General features: G+C 41.0%; 1 protein-coding gene across 2 annotated transcripts; it reads right to left on the bottom strand.

The window, feature by feature from the left end:
• Positions 1-2,567: 2,567 nt before the first annotated feature.
• Positions 2,568-11,455, bottom strand: LOC131461450 (amphoterin-induced protein 1-like). 2 transcript variants are annotated; one of them, XM_058632718.1, is made up of 3 exons: positions 11,242-11,455; positions 7,474-9,011; positions 2,568-2,706 (listed from the first exon to the last, which is right to left on the bottom strand). In XM_058632718.1, the coding sequence occupies exons 2-3, from the start codon at positions 8,915-8,917 to the stop codon at positions 2,624-2,626; spliced, it is 1,527 nt and encodes a 508-aa protein (XP_058488701.1). In that variant the 5' UTR covers positions 8,918-9,011; positions 11,242-11,455; the 3' UTR covers positions 2,568-2,623. The 2 variants fall into 2 exon arrangements, with proteins under 2 accessions (XP_058488701.1, XP_058488700.1); XM_058632717.1 differs by lacking the exon at positions 2,568-2,706 and having other exon boundaries at positions 5,339-9,011.
• Positions 11,456-18,067: the final 6,612 nt, after the last annotated feature.

The following is an 18,067-nucleotide window of genomic DNA, read 5'->3' as shown; positions in this document are numbered from 1 at the left end:
CATGCTGCTTTCTTTAAATGGTTCATTTATCATTGAAAAAAAATTAAAAAAAATAATTTATGACATTTTTACTCATCATTATGGTGAAACACAGGGAAGAATTATTGAATTACTAAATTCTTTTAATACTACAAATACTGAGTAGACTGAGCCTCTGTAAATGTTAGTGAAAAGCTAAATGTGTAGGAATTTACTTAAATTGACATCTCTACGAGCTAAATGAACACATTGAATTACCCTGAAATGTTTTTTTTCTTTTTGTTTAATTATCAAAATTTAAATAATTCCACATGCGAGTCGGACAGAAAGTTGTATTGAATTTATTTTGTTTACATAACACCTTAAACATATTCTATAACTCATGATTTAACAGTAAATCCACTTCTTCACCAGTAAACCTTGTATGTGACCGTGTGTGATATGAATATTGACTCACATGAATCCTATGTGTTGTTACAATGTGGAGTATTTCAGGTCATTGCCACAGCTCAGGAGCAGAGAAGAAGGAAAACCTGTTGTCCCCCCATGTCACATTACACCTCGGTGAGTACAATTTAGATTTGCACTTATACATATTTTTATATTTATACATGCAAAGCTTTATGTAAAGATTGTCAATGAAATTAAATGTTTTCTTGAATAAAGAGTGCTATACTTGAAAAACCCACTCCTGTGTCTCTCTTGTCTGACTTCAGTGAAAAAGTATTATGGTGAATAGTGATTTTGAATGGTCTTGTTTTGACAGTTTTTATCCTCTAGAGGGCAGTGTTACAGTGCTATCGAGCAACCAGAGAACTTAAAGGACGATGAGTTAAAGGGGGAGATTTATAGAGCGATTCCATGAATAATGTTATTATTTTACACACTTGAGTCGTGGCAATTATAACTCATGGAGAGGAGTTATAATTTATTATGAAATATTTATGTTTGTAAATATATGTATATATATGTGTGTGTGTGTATGTATATATATATATATACGCGTGTATGTGTGTGTATATATGTGTGTGTGTATATATGTATATATATATATATATATACAGTATATATATATATATATATATATATATATATATATATATATATATATATATATATATATATATATATATATATATATAGTATGGCATGCCATTCAGGAAATTAATTTAAGAATAAATATTCAGATTTATATACAGTATATATATTTGTTTACATATTACGTATTTATTTGTATATGTATGTGTATATGTATGTGTGTATATATATACACATACGTACTGTATATGTATGTGTGTATATACAGTACATATATACATGCATACCTGTGTATATATATACATACATATATTTGTGTGTCTAAAAATATTAATATCAACCTTAACTTAGAATTCGAAATGACAATAAACGGTGAAAATACTCAATTTACGAAATTCTTTTTCCTAGAGTTTTGTCTTCACTACAAATGAATTCCTCCAGTAGTTTTTTGTCACTTGGTTTTAACCGTTAATGTCTTGTTTAGATGGAGAGAAGAAAAACAGAACAACCTGAGAAGTTTATGTTTTTCTTTACAAGAGGAAGAAGCCATCATTGACACAGATACATCTTGTATCGGTCTGTCTATTAACACTAGGGTAAGACGCTGTGTGCTATTACTGCTACCTCAGAGCCTAATCTATACATTTGAATGTATTGCCGTCGTGTCAAGCACTCCTGAGCTTCACCAACATGGTGTGATGGACAGAATAGTTGAGTGGAGTGAAAAATAATAAGAACACTGTCCTTGAAATGAAACCACATAAAACCAGACCATCTCCACACTCAGTACCATCCACAAAGAAAGTCTGCAGTAGTAAGTCAACCTCTAACAAAATATTCTCCCTCTCTCTTTGGATCACTAACATTAATCCAAACATTATGCTTATTCCACTTCAGGTTGGCTGTAACCACTAGATGGCAGAGGACTCGCCAGCATCCATGTGACTCTCCTGGGAGGAGCCTGAGCAGAGGATGAGTCATCTTACTTAGAATTCAGTCTTCAAAACACAGGAGCCAAATGCCAGCCATTCACTGTGTGAGCAGGCGCTGACTTCCAGTCATACCATCCGTGCCTGTGATGTGTCATGATCTGAGGGTTTTTCTTTAGGCCGCTGCTTTTGATCTAATTATAATCTGTGATTAAATATTCAATTTAAACATGTGCAGACACACACACATGCAATTCTTCACAGGATACTGCACTGACTTCCTTAAGATGAGGAAGTGTTCTCACTTCCTCATCTTAAACCAAAAATTAACCAGCTCCTCAGACATGAGGTTCTGCCTCATTAGGACCATGTTTTGGTCTGCATGGGGATTACTGGTCCTGACATGGTCAGTGTTTGGTAAAAAGGTACACAAAGCCATAATTAATGGTCTTACAGGTGTTCTGAACACTGTTAATGAATGCATTACTACGTTGTTGTTCTGTTCTGCAGTTTTTTAAATGGTTCAGTCTGGTTACACACCTGGCTGCTGCTGCTGATGCTGCTGATGCTGCTGATGCTGCTGCTGATGCATCTACTGATGCGTAAACATGGTAACACTAGACAGCAACTGCCGGCCGGAGCAAAGAGCGTGGACAGCAGCGACAATCCTCTCCTCTTCAATCATTCATCCAGCAGAGGAGATGTAGGACAGCAGGTAAGATTTCACTCTGCTGCAACCTGGCACCACAGGCTCCAGTGACTAAACAAAAAAACAAACCAATATCACTCATTCTGGGTGTGTACAGAGGTTCCAACCCATTCAAGGACTTCAATTTTTTATTTATTTAAATATAATGAAATACACAGACCAGCCTTGTCTGACACCACCAAGGTCACTTAAATCCCTGTTCTCTCACCTTCTGATGCTCAGTTTGAAGTTCAGCGGGTCGTCTCGACTGTGTTTGCATGCCTCAGTGCATTGAGTTGCTACCATGTGACCATGTTGGCTGGTTAGATGTTTGCATTAACAAGCAATGAAGCGGTTACCTATTAAAAAGTGGCTGGTGGTAGTGCAGCTGAAGTGAAACATTATCATCTCATCTAGGCACTATTTTTAAATGAAGAACGTCCTGTGATATAATAATATTATGCTTCAACTGAATTGAAATGAACTTCAAACATCAGCCTGTCTGAGACCAGTTTATAACTAATCAACTATTATGAAACAAACAGACTCGAGTGCTCACTCTGCTCTTAGGAGATCTCAGGCCTCATGGCCAAATAAGGATGAAAAGACGGCAACAATGGCCGTTGCCAGAAGAAAGTATGTCTGTCGGACAGGTGTAATAAATATCACACTAAGTGATCTGTGTAGTCTCCCATTTCTCCCTCCAGTAAACAAACATTAGTGTAATACATGAAGAAAAACTGAAGCCAGTACAGTGCCACTAAATCCAGATCTAACCCCAAACAGACATGAAGATCACATCAGGTCATTGTCAATTTTGTCAGCAGGGAACTTATCTGAAGGGAAAAAGAGGGGAGTTGCTTCGTCCACATTCAATACATAGATGTTGTGAATAAATCGAGAAATCATGCACTTTTAACTTTTCACGTTAACAATTTTAAAGACAGATATCGCAATGTATCGCTGTAGGTTTGTCTTGCAATAACATTGATTACCACAGAATCGTCGTATCGTGATATTATTGGTATCGTGGACCGTGTATCATAGTATCGTGAGGTTCGACATGCAGTTAAACAAAGGTATAAAATAGCATCAAAACAAAGTTAGCAGCTGGTTAGTTCAGTGGAGCACAGGAAAGGGAAACTTGGCTTCATCTAACTGTAATAAAATCTCCTTAAACCCAACTATATTTGTGTGTTAAAGCCACATTTGTACACACATATCACATTTTTTTTTTTTGCAAATTAGAGCACCAAGCCAAAGAAATCCTAACTTCTTATTTAAGATTTGTCACTTTCAGATCGAGCAAGGTTAGCTGTTCCCCATCTTCTATAGCCTTTAAACCTTTAACACAGAGCGCATCGCTGACGACGCACTTTGCATCACCGTAATTACGCGACTGTTTGTGCAATCGTAAAAATTCTAGTGGTTTCTGAAAGATGAGAAGTTGCACGTCAAAGCCAACATGTGGTTATTACGGTAATTTCACTCGCGCTGTTGCAGGAAGATGGTGAATCAGTGTCTTTGTCACCAGAGAGGAGAGAGTTGGAAAAATGCCTGTACATGTACAACTACAGTGGTTTTTTTTGTTTTGTTTTTTTAAATGAAACTTAGTTTTTCTTTATTCAAAATTGTTAATACTCTATTTTTAACATGCAGTAAATTGTGAATAACTGCCAGATATTGACAGTTATTCTGGAAAAATTGGCAAAATCAAGACCTTTTATGGTTAAAATAAGCAAAAAAAAAAGTATGTGTTAAAGAGTTAAGTTAAGCTAAACTAATACACAGTGTCTATATATATCACAGAAACACTTAAAATCATGGGCAATTATTATAATTCTTATTACACTATATGTTTCAAATAACTGTAGCTCCATTCTTTGTCGACATATTTTAATGATCATGAAAAGACAGGAACAATAATGACTGTATAAACAGCGTCTTGTAAAATACAGCAAAAAAAAACATAGGGTTGTGGTTTAAGAAAAAACAACTTGGACAGGAAAAATGACAGCACGAGTGTATCGACTGTAAACACTTGACGTGATTCAATCTAAATGCATATAAGTAAATCTTTGGTTATAAGAGAAATGTGTACATGAAAAATGGAGTATGTGCCCCCCCTTGGATAGATACAGCATAATCTAATAAGGTATACTCAGCTACAGTATAATGCTATCACACACACACACACACACAATACTCACAGTGTTATATTGATTCTCAGAGCTCATACAGCTCCGTACAGACAATGAATTAGGATGAACGATAATATTTAATAAAGCACCATGAGAACTGCGGATTAAAAACATATTGTTCCTTCAGAATAAAAGCACTGGGACTGCTGCTTTTTGTTGTTATATTACAATGCATGTTTATGTCTGACCTGCAACGAGAGTTTTAAGAGTCAAATTTAGTCCCTTATTATTAGTAGTATTACTTTAAAATTTTGTTTAATCAAATATTGTTTTGGACATTGTGTAACTTTAAATGGCATATGCAGGGATACCTTAAATCCTCCCTTCACATCCTTATAGCCACAAATAAAAAAAGTTGCCTGGAACTCACTGCTGACTCCTGTGGGTCAGTAAATGCCCCTCTGGCTTTTGTCAGACAGTGTTTTTGCGATCAATTACGTGAGTTTCAGCGTATACTCCTTTAACACTACATTTATTTACTTTGTTTGCCCCCCCCCCCCCCCATACATGTTTAACCCTTAGTGCTCAAGAAGAACTAAATCATGGCAGTTACAGCACAAATCTTTGTCTTTACTTCTTAAAGAAGACAAAGACTTCTGGTCATACCGACGCCGATCACTTCACTTCTGCTATGCTAGCGGCCTTTGTCGCTAACACGTTAGCATTTAAGCTAGCGAACGTTATTGCTAACACGTTAGCATTCAAGCTAGCGAACGTTATTGCTAACACGTTAGCATTTAAGCTAGCGAATTTTATTGCTAACGTGTTAGCATTTAAGCTAGCAGACTTCATTGTCGACATAGCATGTTTATATTGCATTTTTTTGGTAGTGATATAAAGTAGCAATAATTGTGATCCAATAACTGTAAATGGAGTGTTTTTGTTCATCCAAGCAAACTTTGAAATGCGACATATTTTCAGATTTCACAAATTCTATCCGATTTGAAACATTTTCAGCATTTTTTTACATTACATGTCATTTAGCAGACGCTTCTATCCAAAGCGACTTACAGTGCTCGTGTGTGTGTTTATATTGTTGGTGAAAATTATTACTTTTCATCAGATTTAATTATTGGTGGCTGTCTGGATTTTAAGAGCATCTGAACAAATGGCACAATAAAGTCTGTAAACAAATTACAGACTCATGCTTTAATCATTTCCTTGTATTTGGTTTCAATTATTATTTTAGTATTCTATTCTGTGCTACAAGCTGCTATTTCTGCCTGTGTTTATGGGATGTTAGGCTGATGTTTGTTGATTTGCTCTGGGCTTGGCTCTGATGTCTAGAGCCATTGAGTGTAGGCAGTACATTAGTACAGAGCATTTACCACCGTGGTAAATACTCTCTCTGGCTGCTTTCAACTGTCCAGTATGGAAGGTTTTTCACTGATATGAATGTCACTCTGAACACAACATTTTTATACTGCATCATAAAAGTCCATTTTATTTCTTGCTATTTGTTCATATAATTTCAGTTCAAACCACAATTGGGACAAACTGCCATTATAGTACTTTTATTTCCATAATATTTGGCTAAAAATTTGCCACTATTCTCAAACCTCCCAAGGTGTTAATTTGTGTTTACTTGACATGACTGCTTGAGATTTGAAAGAGCTTCAATTTATTACGATGCGTTTATTTTCTGAATTGGAAACTGTCATTTCCTAAATCAACCTGAATAATAATATAGGAACAACTACAACAATAGATATTGTATGGTTTAGCCTGAAAATCTTTAGTTTTTCCTTAACTGGCGGAGAAATTTCAACAAAATTTAATGTACTAAAGCAGAGGTGCCCAAAATGTTCAAAATAGCACGTGTTCAAAAACATTTAGTTAACACATACACAAACGTACACACAGGGAAATGTTTTAAACTGATAAAAATTGCATAATAGGAGTCATCTTTAGAACCAAACAGGAATGTAATTTACGAATAAATACAGGAACAATTCACAGTGGAATGAAACCTGGTTTCTCTTTTTAAGTAGCAGCTTTAAAATCTTCTAGTTAGTTATTTTGTAGTGTTAAGATTCTCAGTGGAATGTGCAGTCTCGTGATATTAATATGACCAAAGATGTTTGCATGCTGTTTGTCTCTGGGTAATTGTTGCTGATAGCAAGTGTGTTTTCAAAAGGACTTCAGTCAAAACTTGCACATGCAAGTTCAGCCAATGTTTTGCGGTAAATGTTAACGACTATGAGACTGACAAATTATATAAAAATTGTGATTTATAACGTATCCTCACCATATTAATTATTTTTGTGTCATCGAAAATGCCACTTTTTGCAAAATGTTAAGATAAAGGCGATACATCATTTACCTAACTGCGTATATCTATGTGCATTAAATGAAAGCTGTGAGGTATATTTTTTTTAAGAAAATTCATTTCCCATCAACAGAACATGAATCTGTGCAACCGACCGTGAGAGCCGACGAGAGCTCAAGCTTTGCTTTGGAAGATAAAACATTTGAATCTCGCACACAATTATGCAAAGCCAACAAATCTCTGTGAGGCATTGGACTGGATCGAGCCGTCACATCACCATGGGGGTGTCGGAGCACACAGAGCTCACAGACTCCGCGTCAGACCTCCTCCTATCCCTGTTTTCCCCCTGCAACTCCTCGTCTTCCTCACCTATTGGATTCAACCTCCCATTGTGCTCCACCTGGTCCTTGATCTCCTGGAAGCCCATGTGACTGAAGGGGAAGCCTCCTCCGCTGCCTTCTAGGCTCTCTTGCCCCGTGTCCTTGCATGCTTGAGCGATGCTGACAGTGGACGAGTTGAGGCTGTCTCTGGGGTCGGTCTTTTCCAGGCCATAACCTGGACAGCAAGGGCAGTTGCAGGGTGTGAGATAGAGGTAGATGAGAATCATAACTAAACTGACCAGACATGCTACAAGCGTGGTGTAGGCTGTTTTGAGGTTCTCCAGACCACTGCTCTTGGTGGAATTGAAGACCACGACAGTTACATAGAGCGTCTCGTTGAAGGAGTCACTCGTGGCATAGCAGGTGTAGACACCCGAGTCTTCTGCCCTCAGGGGCCCGATGGAGATGCTGCTGTCCTGCCTCATCACCGCAGTCGTGTTTGCTGCAGACAGTGGGACGTTTCCAGGCAGCACCCAGCTCTTCTGCATGTCCCTCTGCCTGGTATCACAGTCCAGCACCAGGAACTGCTCAAGGAATGCTTCTTCATCCAAAACTTTGACCTCACTGCAGTTCAAACTGACCTTGTTCAGATCCATTATGGCCATTTTCTCCTTCTTCTGCCCTGGTAACAAACAGATGTGGCTGCTCCTGAAGTCAGTAGCAGAGATGAGCCCCCTCAGGTGCCAGCGTGCCACCATGTCATACAGCTGACAGGTGCAGGGCAGAGAGTTGTTGTGAAAGAACAGGCCATTCTTGATCCAGGCGGGCAGCGCTTGGAGCTCATGCAGGGGCAAGACTTTGATCCGGTTGGAGGAAACATCCAGGAGCCTGAGAGTTTCCAGCCGGCTCCGCTCCTTCACCAGCTCCAAGGGGAACCGTGAGATCTGGTTGTGGCTCAGGTAGAGCTTCTGCAGATTGACGAGGCTGGAGAAAGCGGTGCGGTCTATCTGAGAGATGCAGTTGTTGTAAAGCAGTAGCACCTCCAGGTTCTCCAGCGGCTCAAAGATAAACTCGTCCAGCAGGCGGATGCAGTTGGACGACAGGTCCAGGTACTGAAGCTTTTTCACCGACACAAATGCCTCCGAGGACAGAAACGTGAGTCCATTGTTGTTGAGACTGAGGCTGTGCAGTCTGCCGAGTATCACAGGAGTCCACTCGGCACGCAGCCTGGTGATGGAGTTGAAGCTAAGGTCCAGAACAGCTGTATACCGTGGAAGACCCGTGGGAACGTTGGTTAGATTCACCTTGGAACAGCTGACAATGTTGCTGGCACACACGCAGGTCTTGTGGCAGTCCAGGGGGCTTCCTATCAACTGCGCACTGACTCTCAGTGTCGGTAACAACAGCGCAAAAGGTACGAGTGTGGCTAAGCTCATTCTCCCGAAAACTGCTCCAGTGGCTCTGTGGGAAGTGCAGCGCGAGTCCCCCATCATGTCACGATGTGAGGCTGTAGGACGCGTTCACCTCGTTGTTGTTGCAGTGGAGAGAGAGAGAGAGAGAGAGAGAGAGAGAGAGAGAGTCGTGGGGCTGGAAAGACAAATTGCACACACATGTGGCAGCACAATGAGTTCAATACATCATCACCGTTCCTTCTACTCAGATAATAAGATGCAGATTGAAATGCAGCACATTTGCCAAGGTCACTATTAAAGGGATAGTTCAGCTGTTTTTTAAGCATGCCCATATAAGATAAGACATAGTCATTGCTGACTGTGCTCTTAGTGTGTCCCCTGCACAAGGAACCAGCTTGAGGCATAAATGGTGATTCTAAAAAACATGGCAGCCAGCAGGGACACAAGGAAAAACAGATTTTAGCCACTTAATAAAAGGCTCACCCAATAAAATCTGTCTCGAGAATTTCTTTCACCAATTTATCTCACAGTTACGCCTGACAGGCACCAAAGTCCACAGTGAAAATCAGCAATTTTACATCATAGCACACAGGAGATGTTCATGCAGCATTGCCTCCATCAGCAAGTTAAAAATGTGTGACCTTGTGTGACTTTTGAAATTGTTTCTGCGGTTTGAGCTCTAACCAGACAAAGCAGCAACAGGGCCACTCGCTCCTGTGTCTCTGTGAGGTAAAAATGCCGGTTTTCTTTATTGTCTTTGGTATGGGAGAGTTTGCAAACTCCAGTTTCCAGTCAGAGGACGGCTGTCTAACAGCTAAATTAAGCCCCAGTTATTAAGCACCAGCATTATGCATCACAGCTGGAAACAGTGGGATGTTTCCATGCAGCAGCCAGCTCTCCTTCACGTCCCTCTGCCTGGTATCACAGTCTACCAGTTAAATGAAGCAACACAAATTTAACATATTGTAAATTTAAGGCATAGATTTTAGAGTGAGCCTTTAAAGTCTGTCTTTATTCTCACGTCCCCTCTGGCAGCCATGTTTTCAGTGACTGCGAGCAACCCTGTCTGGTGCACTCAGCGCTGATGTGGCCCCCTTTACACCTGGCATAGAATCCATGTTCTGTGACCGGGTGGCTTCCGGATCGCATGTGCATTTACACCTGGTATTAACATGCATCTCTGTGTCCACATCAACATCCGATTACTATCTGATCACAGTCATCCCTCTTATGTAGATTTCCAACGTCACATCCTGTGTGCCGCCATAACACCAACATCAACAACAACGAGAGCCGCACATGAAGTCACGCAATCGTATGGACTCCTCTTTGCTTGGTTTCAGAAGTCGTCTTCGACAAGTGAAAGACTGACAAAAGCAGAAGAGACTGCTGAAGTTTTGTCGCTGCTTTTCACGTTAGCTTTGCTCAAAGCCGCCAACGTATTTCTGCTCACATGGAGAAGCACTGGAGCACCGTCGTAGACTCATTGCATTTACATTTCTGTTCACCGTGGTCACAGTGCGTCTCCGACCACCTCCCAAAGTGGTTTGGCAGATAATAATCCGTCCTCAGTGGCTCTCCGGTGTCTTTGCACCTGTACTTACAGGTGGGCAGGTGCCATCTGATTGCAATCCGCTCACAGAAAATGCATTTTAATGCCAGGTGTAAAGGTGGGGCCTTTGTGGCAAACGTGGCTAGCTGTAGGCAGGTTCCTGTTTTTTGTACTGTTTCAATTCCTCAAACATCTAGGCAAGGAAGAGTCACGTAAAGGGTTTGCATATTTATTTCCACTTGCTGTATCATCCCGGTTACATTTCCATCCACCCAAGCCTCTCCCGGGTCAACAAACACGTAGAAATACTCCCTTGATGTTCCAGGTTGTGAATGACGATTTACAGAACCTTTTCAACACCAAACCTAGCACAGCTTCTCACGGACACGTCCACCCAGGCAAAATTGCTAGATATTTTCCAGTACCTACATATGGACCTATCCCTCTATCTATCATAGCTATCACAGGTATCGAGGGTCCACACGGTGGCCTTTATGTAATAAAACAGAGGTTTTAATAGCATCAGAGGTCCACAAAGCCACATTCTGTTCGTTATGAGAATATTTACTCATATGACACTAGTAACAAGTAATCCCGCATTAATCCTTTGAACAGAACTCTAAATTAACTCAACAATGGCTCCTACAACACTTAAAAATAAAAAAACAAATGAACTATCCCTTTAAAAAGTTGCAGCAAAAAAAAAAAAAAAAGCCACCAATTGATTCATCACAAATCACATTGATTAAAATAATATGTAAACAACATCATCCTCCATCATCACCATCCCATCAGCGAGTCTCCTCACACACACAGTCACACACGTCTGTGTCCGAACCGCTGCTGCTTTTACCTTTTTTGTCGGTTTCCAAAGATCCGACGTGGGAGCATTCGTTCGGTTAGGGGGTTGGACGGTATTTAACGGTCCCGATCAGCAGCAGGACAGCGACATCCTCCTCCTCCTCAGCTTCTGCCTCTTCATCACAGCAGCAGCAGCAGCAGCAGAGACGGTGATCCGCGGTTATGTTGACGCACACACTGCTGCTCCGAGTCAGAGTGAGAGGAGTCCGCGGTTGTCAGCGAGGAGAGAGAGAGGAGACCATGTGACTGTTGATCTGTGGGGCATGTCCAACTCCCCCCTCGCTCCCCCTTATACCCCCCCCCCCCCCCCCCCTTCAGTTACGCAGTTCCACTAATTAAGAAGACTTGTCTCGTTTGTTTGTTTTTTCTGAGGACCAGTAGTCCTCATGGAGACCAAAACATGGTCCTAATGAGGGCAGAACCCAATTTCTTTTCTTTCTCACGAGCTGTTTAACTTTTGAATCGTGGCTAAGCTGAGGTTAGGTTTACATTCACTAGAGCTGAAACAATTACTCGATAAATCGATTACTAGCTGATACTATATACTATACTACTACTATATCCATTTCATCGCATTTGAAGCTTTTTCCACGATTGAAACAACATTTCTGATTGTTTCTGCTTCTTAAATATGAATATCTTCTGGTTTATTTTCTCCACATTACAACAAAATCATTAAAAACTGAATCATATCGGTTTGTGGACAAAACAAGACATTTGAGAACGTCATCCCTTTCCAGGTTTGACAAACACTGATTGACGTTTTCTGACAGAAAAGATTACTCGTGAAATGAATCCACAGTTAAATCGACTATGAAAATAAGCGTCAGTTGCAGCTCTAACATTTTCATTTAAGCATTTAGCAGATGCTTTTATCCGAAGCCCCTTTCAAAAGAGGAATAAGCTTCATAGAAGACGTCTCGGAAAGAAATCCACTGGATAGGAACAGTGGACTGACGGAGGGTGAGAGTGCAGAAGGAGATCGTGCAGGGGACGAGGGGGTAAGGTGAAGTGCTACAGGACAGAAGATGCTCTTGGAAGAGCTGGGTCTTCAAGAGCTTCTTGAAGACAGACAGGGATACAGCACGCTCCTGTTCTGATAGCGCTCGGTAGGTCATCCTACCCGACCTTTAACGGTGGTTAAAGGTCGGGTAGGAGATCATTTTCTGGAGCATTTCTTTTACTGTATTGCTTAAAATCCTCTTCACAACCCGATTGTAACCAATTCATGAATGCATCGTCAACAAAATGTAAACATGTCAGTCACCTGTGGAGCGCACAGGCCTGTAAATAGACCATCCAATCATATCGAACAGCCCGAAACAAATTGGATCGTGATGCATCAATCAAACTGCCATCTGCCCCTCCTCCCCCTATGCGCGTACTCGCGTAGGTACTCGCGTTCCTGTGCTCTAACGTGCAGTAAACTGTGAATAACTGCCAGATATTGGACGATATATTGGAAAACTGGGCCAAAGCACAGGACAGGACATTCTCTGGGCCTTTTCTGGTTATAATAAGCAGGTTATATCCAGGCGGACATTTTGAAGGTTAGGTGTTAAAGGGTTAAACAAATGTAGTCTTCTGTGATAATAGACAGTATTATTTCTCATTGTGATGGCTTAACTAAATACCCTGCCTTCTAGAGTGACTACTGTATGTCGGTCCTTTACATAACTCATATGCGAGTACAGACAATTAGATTGTTTGCTATAATAGATTTTCCTGAAGACGTGTGTGTGCGTGCGTGGGTGTAGCTGTTTCACTGTATAATGATGTCTTTAATGACAAAGCTTGGTCTGCTGGTTCACCTTACATTACAATGATGAAGGACACGAGAAACACTCAGTGTGTGTGTGTGTGTGTGTGTGAACCGCAGCAGCCTTCGGCTCGTGACGTGACGTGACGTGAATGCAGCAGCGAGGGATCAATACGCTGAGTTCAGAGCAGTGTGCACGGCAAGTGTTTCACATAAACCGGTTTGAATCCTGCGGTGAAGCAAAGAAGAATCGCTGTGACACGAGCGACAAACAACATGTGATCACACGTTTTTTTTTGTCCTGTCATGACCTTGCTCTTTTAGCTTCTGAGCCTTGGGCATATTAAACTGCAGGAAAAGGTAATAAAAAATGATAAATGATAACTCAAGTTCACCCCTGTGAAATATGCTCACTTAACTAACAAATGACTTTAGGAAAGTGCAACATCATTGGGCAAAACCAAAATATTTTACTTTATAACAGATTTTGACCAGGAAACCTTGCTACACACATATTTACATAGTATAATCCAGTGTAGTGAGTTAAATGCAATTATGGGTCTACTCTGTATTGCAAAGTTATCTGCTCAAAGCAAACACTTATAATTTGAAATTCTGTGAAGTATCATGGATGTCTTGATTGTGTTATAACAATGGAATATTGTGTTATAATTTTTAGCTCATATTGCCCACTAGCTACTGAACAGTTGTTTTTTTTTCCCTTACTTTTTGTCTTTAGACCGGCCCCTCTTGACCAGACAAGACACTCGGTGGCCCTCGGGTGATTTGAGTTTGACATCGCTGGTCTACGATGTCTACGAGAGCGACAGTGACAGTTTAAAGGGTAAACAAACATAGCTACCATTGTTCCAAAAATCAATTGGTTTCATTCATGAGGGTCAGTTCAACCCACACAATCTACATTCCCACTTGCCAAAAAGTGATTGCAGCTCCAACTTTCGGACTTTAAGGTTGTTATTTGCCTCAAAATCAATTGGTTTCATTCATGAGGGTCATTTTTGGCAGATTATACCTCACCCAGTCATTTTTACTTGTTGGTACACACTTAAAGGGCCAGCACAACTTATAAAATGTACATTCCCACTTGCCAAAAAGTGATTGCAGCTCCGACCTTGTGACCTTAAGGTTTTAATTTTGCCTCAAAATCACTTGGTTTCACGAGAAGCACTGAAATACAGACACACGAGACATTGTCACTGGCAGTTTGCTTGGTGCATGCTCATGGATTCATGTGGCATTATGTAGCATCAGGTGGACAAAACGGGAACACCAGCTGCCATGAAGTGAACAATACACAGGACAGGTGTAGATAATACAGTAGCTTATGTTAAATTCCTTTCTGATGTGTGTCTCTGTGCCTCCCGGCTCACTGTCACAGAGTCCGGATTCCCGGGAACATGAAGAGAACAGAGGCTTTGTCAGTGATTAATGTAACATGTGCGATGTGTGACAGGTGGGAATACGTGCCGTAAAAAAGGCCAGCGCTGGATATTTGATGACAGGATTGGTGGACAGATGAATAGACGCATGATGATTGGTCCGACGCATTTAAAGAGCCATTTGACGGGGTCAGGAACATACCAGAACATTCACCCGGAGACTGTGATGGTACAGTCTGAATGTTTTCTTCCTTCTACATGAGGGTTGCTAGTGCCAATCTCAGCTGACTTAGGGTGAAAGGAGGGGTCACATCCTGGACAGGTCACCAGTCCATGACAGGGACACATAGAGACAAACAACCATCCAATCTCACACTCACACCTACGGTCAATTTTAGAATGTCCAATTTGCCAAATCCGCAAATCTGCATTTCTTTGGACACACACACACACACACACACACACACACACACACGAGGAGAACTTACAGAAAGGCCCATATTCGTATTGAATAACTGATTTAAAAAAATAGTTTTAAGAATAATTGTCAGAATGATTAGCCACACCTATGGTCAGCATTGTGTCTTCAAAGTTCTTGAGTTGTGTGCTAGCCTTGTACCTTCAGATTTACCAACCTTCCTCCAACTGAACCGTAACTATGGGTCGTTTTGGGCGCTGGTTTAGAAAACGTATTTCTCCGTTTTCTGGTGCGGTATTTTTCAACTCAAATATGCACATTACTGTGTTACTGAGGTTAGAGTTAGGGCAAAAAAGACAGGGTTAGGCAGTAAAAATTAAAAAGTTTATATAGGGAGTCGAACCCTTGTCGACCACACTCCGGTGCAGTGCTCTCGTCACTGAGCCGACTGCCGGTGGTGATTTTGGGGAAGCTACTAGATACCACTTCCAAGGTAATTCCAGGTTTCTGTCATGTATACCACCACTAGGGGCACTGGTTTTGAAAACGACCTATATGTATGTTTCATTGGAGGACAGTCTCAGATTTACAGTTCTCTGGCTTTCTCCCGCAATATGGGGATTAGGTAAATTAGACACTCTAAATTAACCATAGGTGTGCTCATTTCACCACTAGGTGGTGGTACAAGTGTGGATGCAGGGAATAGGACACATTCCTACCAAAGAAGAAGAGAACGATGCTACAGCTCTCTCGTAGCATCGTAGACCCGTTTCTTGGGTCTACGAAGCCCTTCTACTCGGTGAGTGGAGGGCTTATACTCCACCTGCTGGTGGGGAGGAAATTCAGTTTGCACATGCGCTGTCAAAGTGCACCCAACGCATTCTTTGTGTGTGCGTTGACGGCATGTTGATGGTGCAAATCACTTGATGCACACAGTGAGTGTTGGGTCGCGCATGGCTGTGTGCAGAAGTACACCAGGGCCTTGAGAGTGGTGGTTGTTTGTTTATCGCCCTGCGTCACCTGAGACTGGCACAGCTCCTCCCGCGACCCTCATGTGGACGATAAAGCGGTAGAAGATGTCTTTGCATACAGGAAATGCACAGACGTCACTGACCACCTCAGTGACGCCTCAGTTCATGGAAGTCTGTGTCAGTGTGACGGCGAACCAGCACACACCCTGTAAAGAGGAGGAGAATTTAACCATTTTTCCCTCTGATTTCTTCCCGCTATCATCAACAGTCTGAAGCTGACAAGGGTAAAAAGGGGTGAAGGTGCAGACGGCTACATAAAAGATGACCGTCCAGCCATAACGTGGAGCTGCTGCACATTAAGTATTTTGTTATATCAGTCTGCTGGTTACAAGGTCACCTCACACACACAGAGAGAGCCTCATTCATATAACGAGAGATGTGAAGATAACATGATGTCAAGGACATGAATTATTGCAGGGACAGGGAACTGTGAGAGCACCACAGGCGTAATTACACCTCACAACGTCACTATAATAAACACTTGTTTGTGTGTGCATGACTTTTGTCAACAAGCAAAAAATGAGAATAATCCAAAACTAGGCTCATATTCCATTTATCCACAGTCGTATATTCTTGTTTTCTGGTTGGTATAAGGAGGGAACCAGAGGAACTATGTCCATTTTTATATGTGGCCGATGATACACACAGCTGTACGCTGACCGTCCACATGCAACACTTGATGTTGGCTCGTACGTCTTTAAGTAAGAGGTTTAAACTGTTTGTCACAAGAAAGCGGGGCAAGATCACAATGTGAAGTTATTAAACGGAAAAGGAAAGAACATTGTCCACGTTCTGTCAACACAAATCCAAATTTACAGACTGAAATCTTTCTTTTCTTTTCATATTTTTGGGGAATAACCACAGATGTGCTGTCATGTCCTCACTTGATAAATGAAAGATAAATGAAACGACTGCGTCCCAGTCAAGTAAACCAGATGCTGACGTGTCTCAATAATTTAACAAATCATTCAAAATGAAGAGCAACTATTATGTCCACTAAAATACTCACTAACGCTGTAATAGATGTTGCCTCTTACATTTCCTTTTATGCTGAAGTGAAAGATAACGCGGCTCAAATATGAGAAAAACCTTTTTGAAAATCCCAGTGGAAGATGTTATTATGAGCTCATCTCCAGAGCTGTAACTTGAGTACTATTATCGTATCATATTATCGTTATCGTCATTAATCTTTTCGTTTGATGTGGACGGATCCGTCCAACAGCCGTACGCTTCATTTCCACCCCGGACAAATCAGCTTTTCAGTTTGAGCTGTGTCTTCAACACACACACACACACAGTGTGTTTCCATGAATGTCCTGAGTCACAACTGTACAAGAGCTTCACAACCAGCGCAGTCAGAATCAAGCTCTATATACTGTGAAAAGATGATTAAATCTGATTTAGTTCATAAATTTTTAAACACAAAGCTCTCACTCCACACTCTGGAACCACACGCTGTCACTTTCAAGTCAATTCAAGTTTTTTTAATTCTCTAAGATTACATTTTTCAATGCAATTCAATTGATATTTGGTGTTTTTTTTGTAGTCTACAACACAGAATACAATTTCAAATGGCAACGTACCATTAACTGTATCTTCATTTGATATAAATCAGAGTATTTTAGAGACAGTTGACTATGTGCACATGCTGCAGCCATCTGCCTGCGAAGAACAAATAAACAAATAAATACAAACTTCCATAATTGTAAATATGGTCAGTCGAATGATGGAGAGAGTACAGAAAGCTACTGGGATGTAACAGGTGAAATTGATATAGTTCATTCTTGTTTATAATAGCTTTTGTCATCTGTGAGTTCACATGGGGGAAAAAAAGGAGCAAAACAACAGATGCATTTATTTATCACCTATGAACCAGTTGCTTGCGTGTAATTAGGCCACAAAGGTTCTAGTGTTTATACTTTACACATTATCATGTCTGACAAGTGTCAAGTATTTAGCAGCTCCTCTCCAGAGAAGGTGCTGGTTTTCATTTACTGCCCCGGAGCTGCGACTCATTTATAATTCACCAGAGAACTGTAAATCTCCCGGGAGCCCGTCGCCCATCTTAAATCAACCTCGCCATCCGATACTTCCTCCGCTGAACCCACGTGTGAAGGTGAACACGCCGCTGCAGACACAGTGGGATGTGAGTTTAAATGACTTCATGTGGATCTAGAACTAAAATCATACATGATAAAAACTGCATTCGC

This window comes from Solea solea, chromosome 6 (assembly GCF_958295425.1).
Source record: "Solea solea chromosome 6, fSolSol10.1, whole genome shotgun sequence".
In the NCBI taxonomy this organism is placed as follows: Eukaryota; Metazoa; Chordata; class Actinopteri; order Pleuronectiformes; family Soleidae; genus Solea; species Solea solea.
Note: the sequence above shows the minus strand (reverse complement) of the source record. Positions and strands in the feature narration are given on the sequence as shown.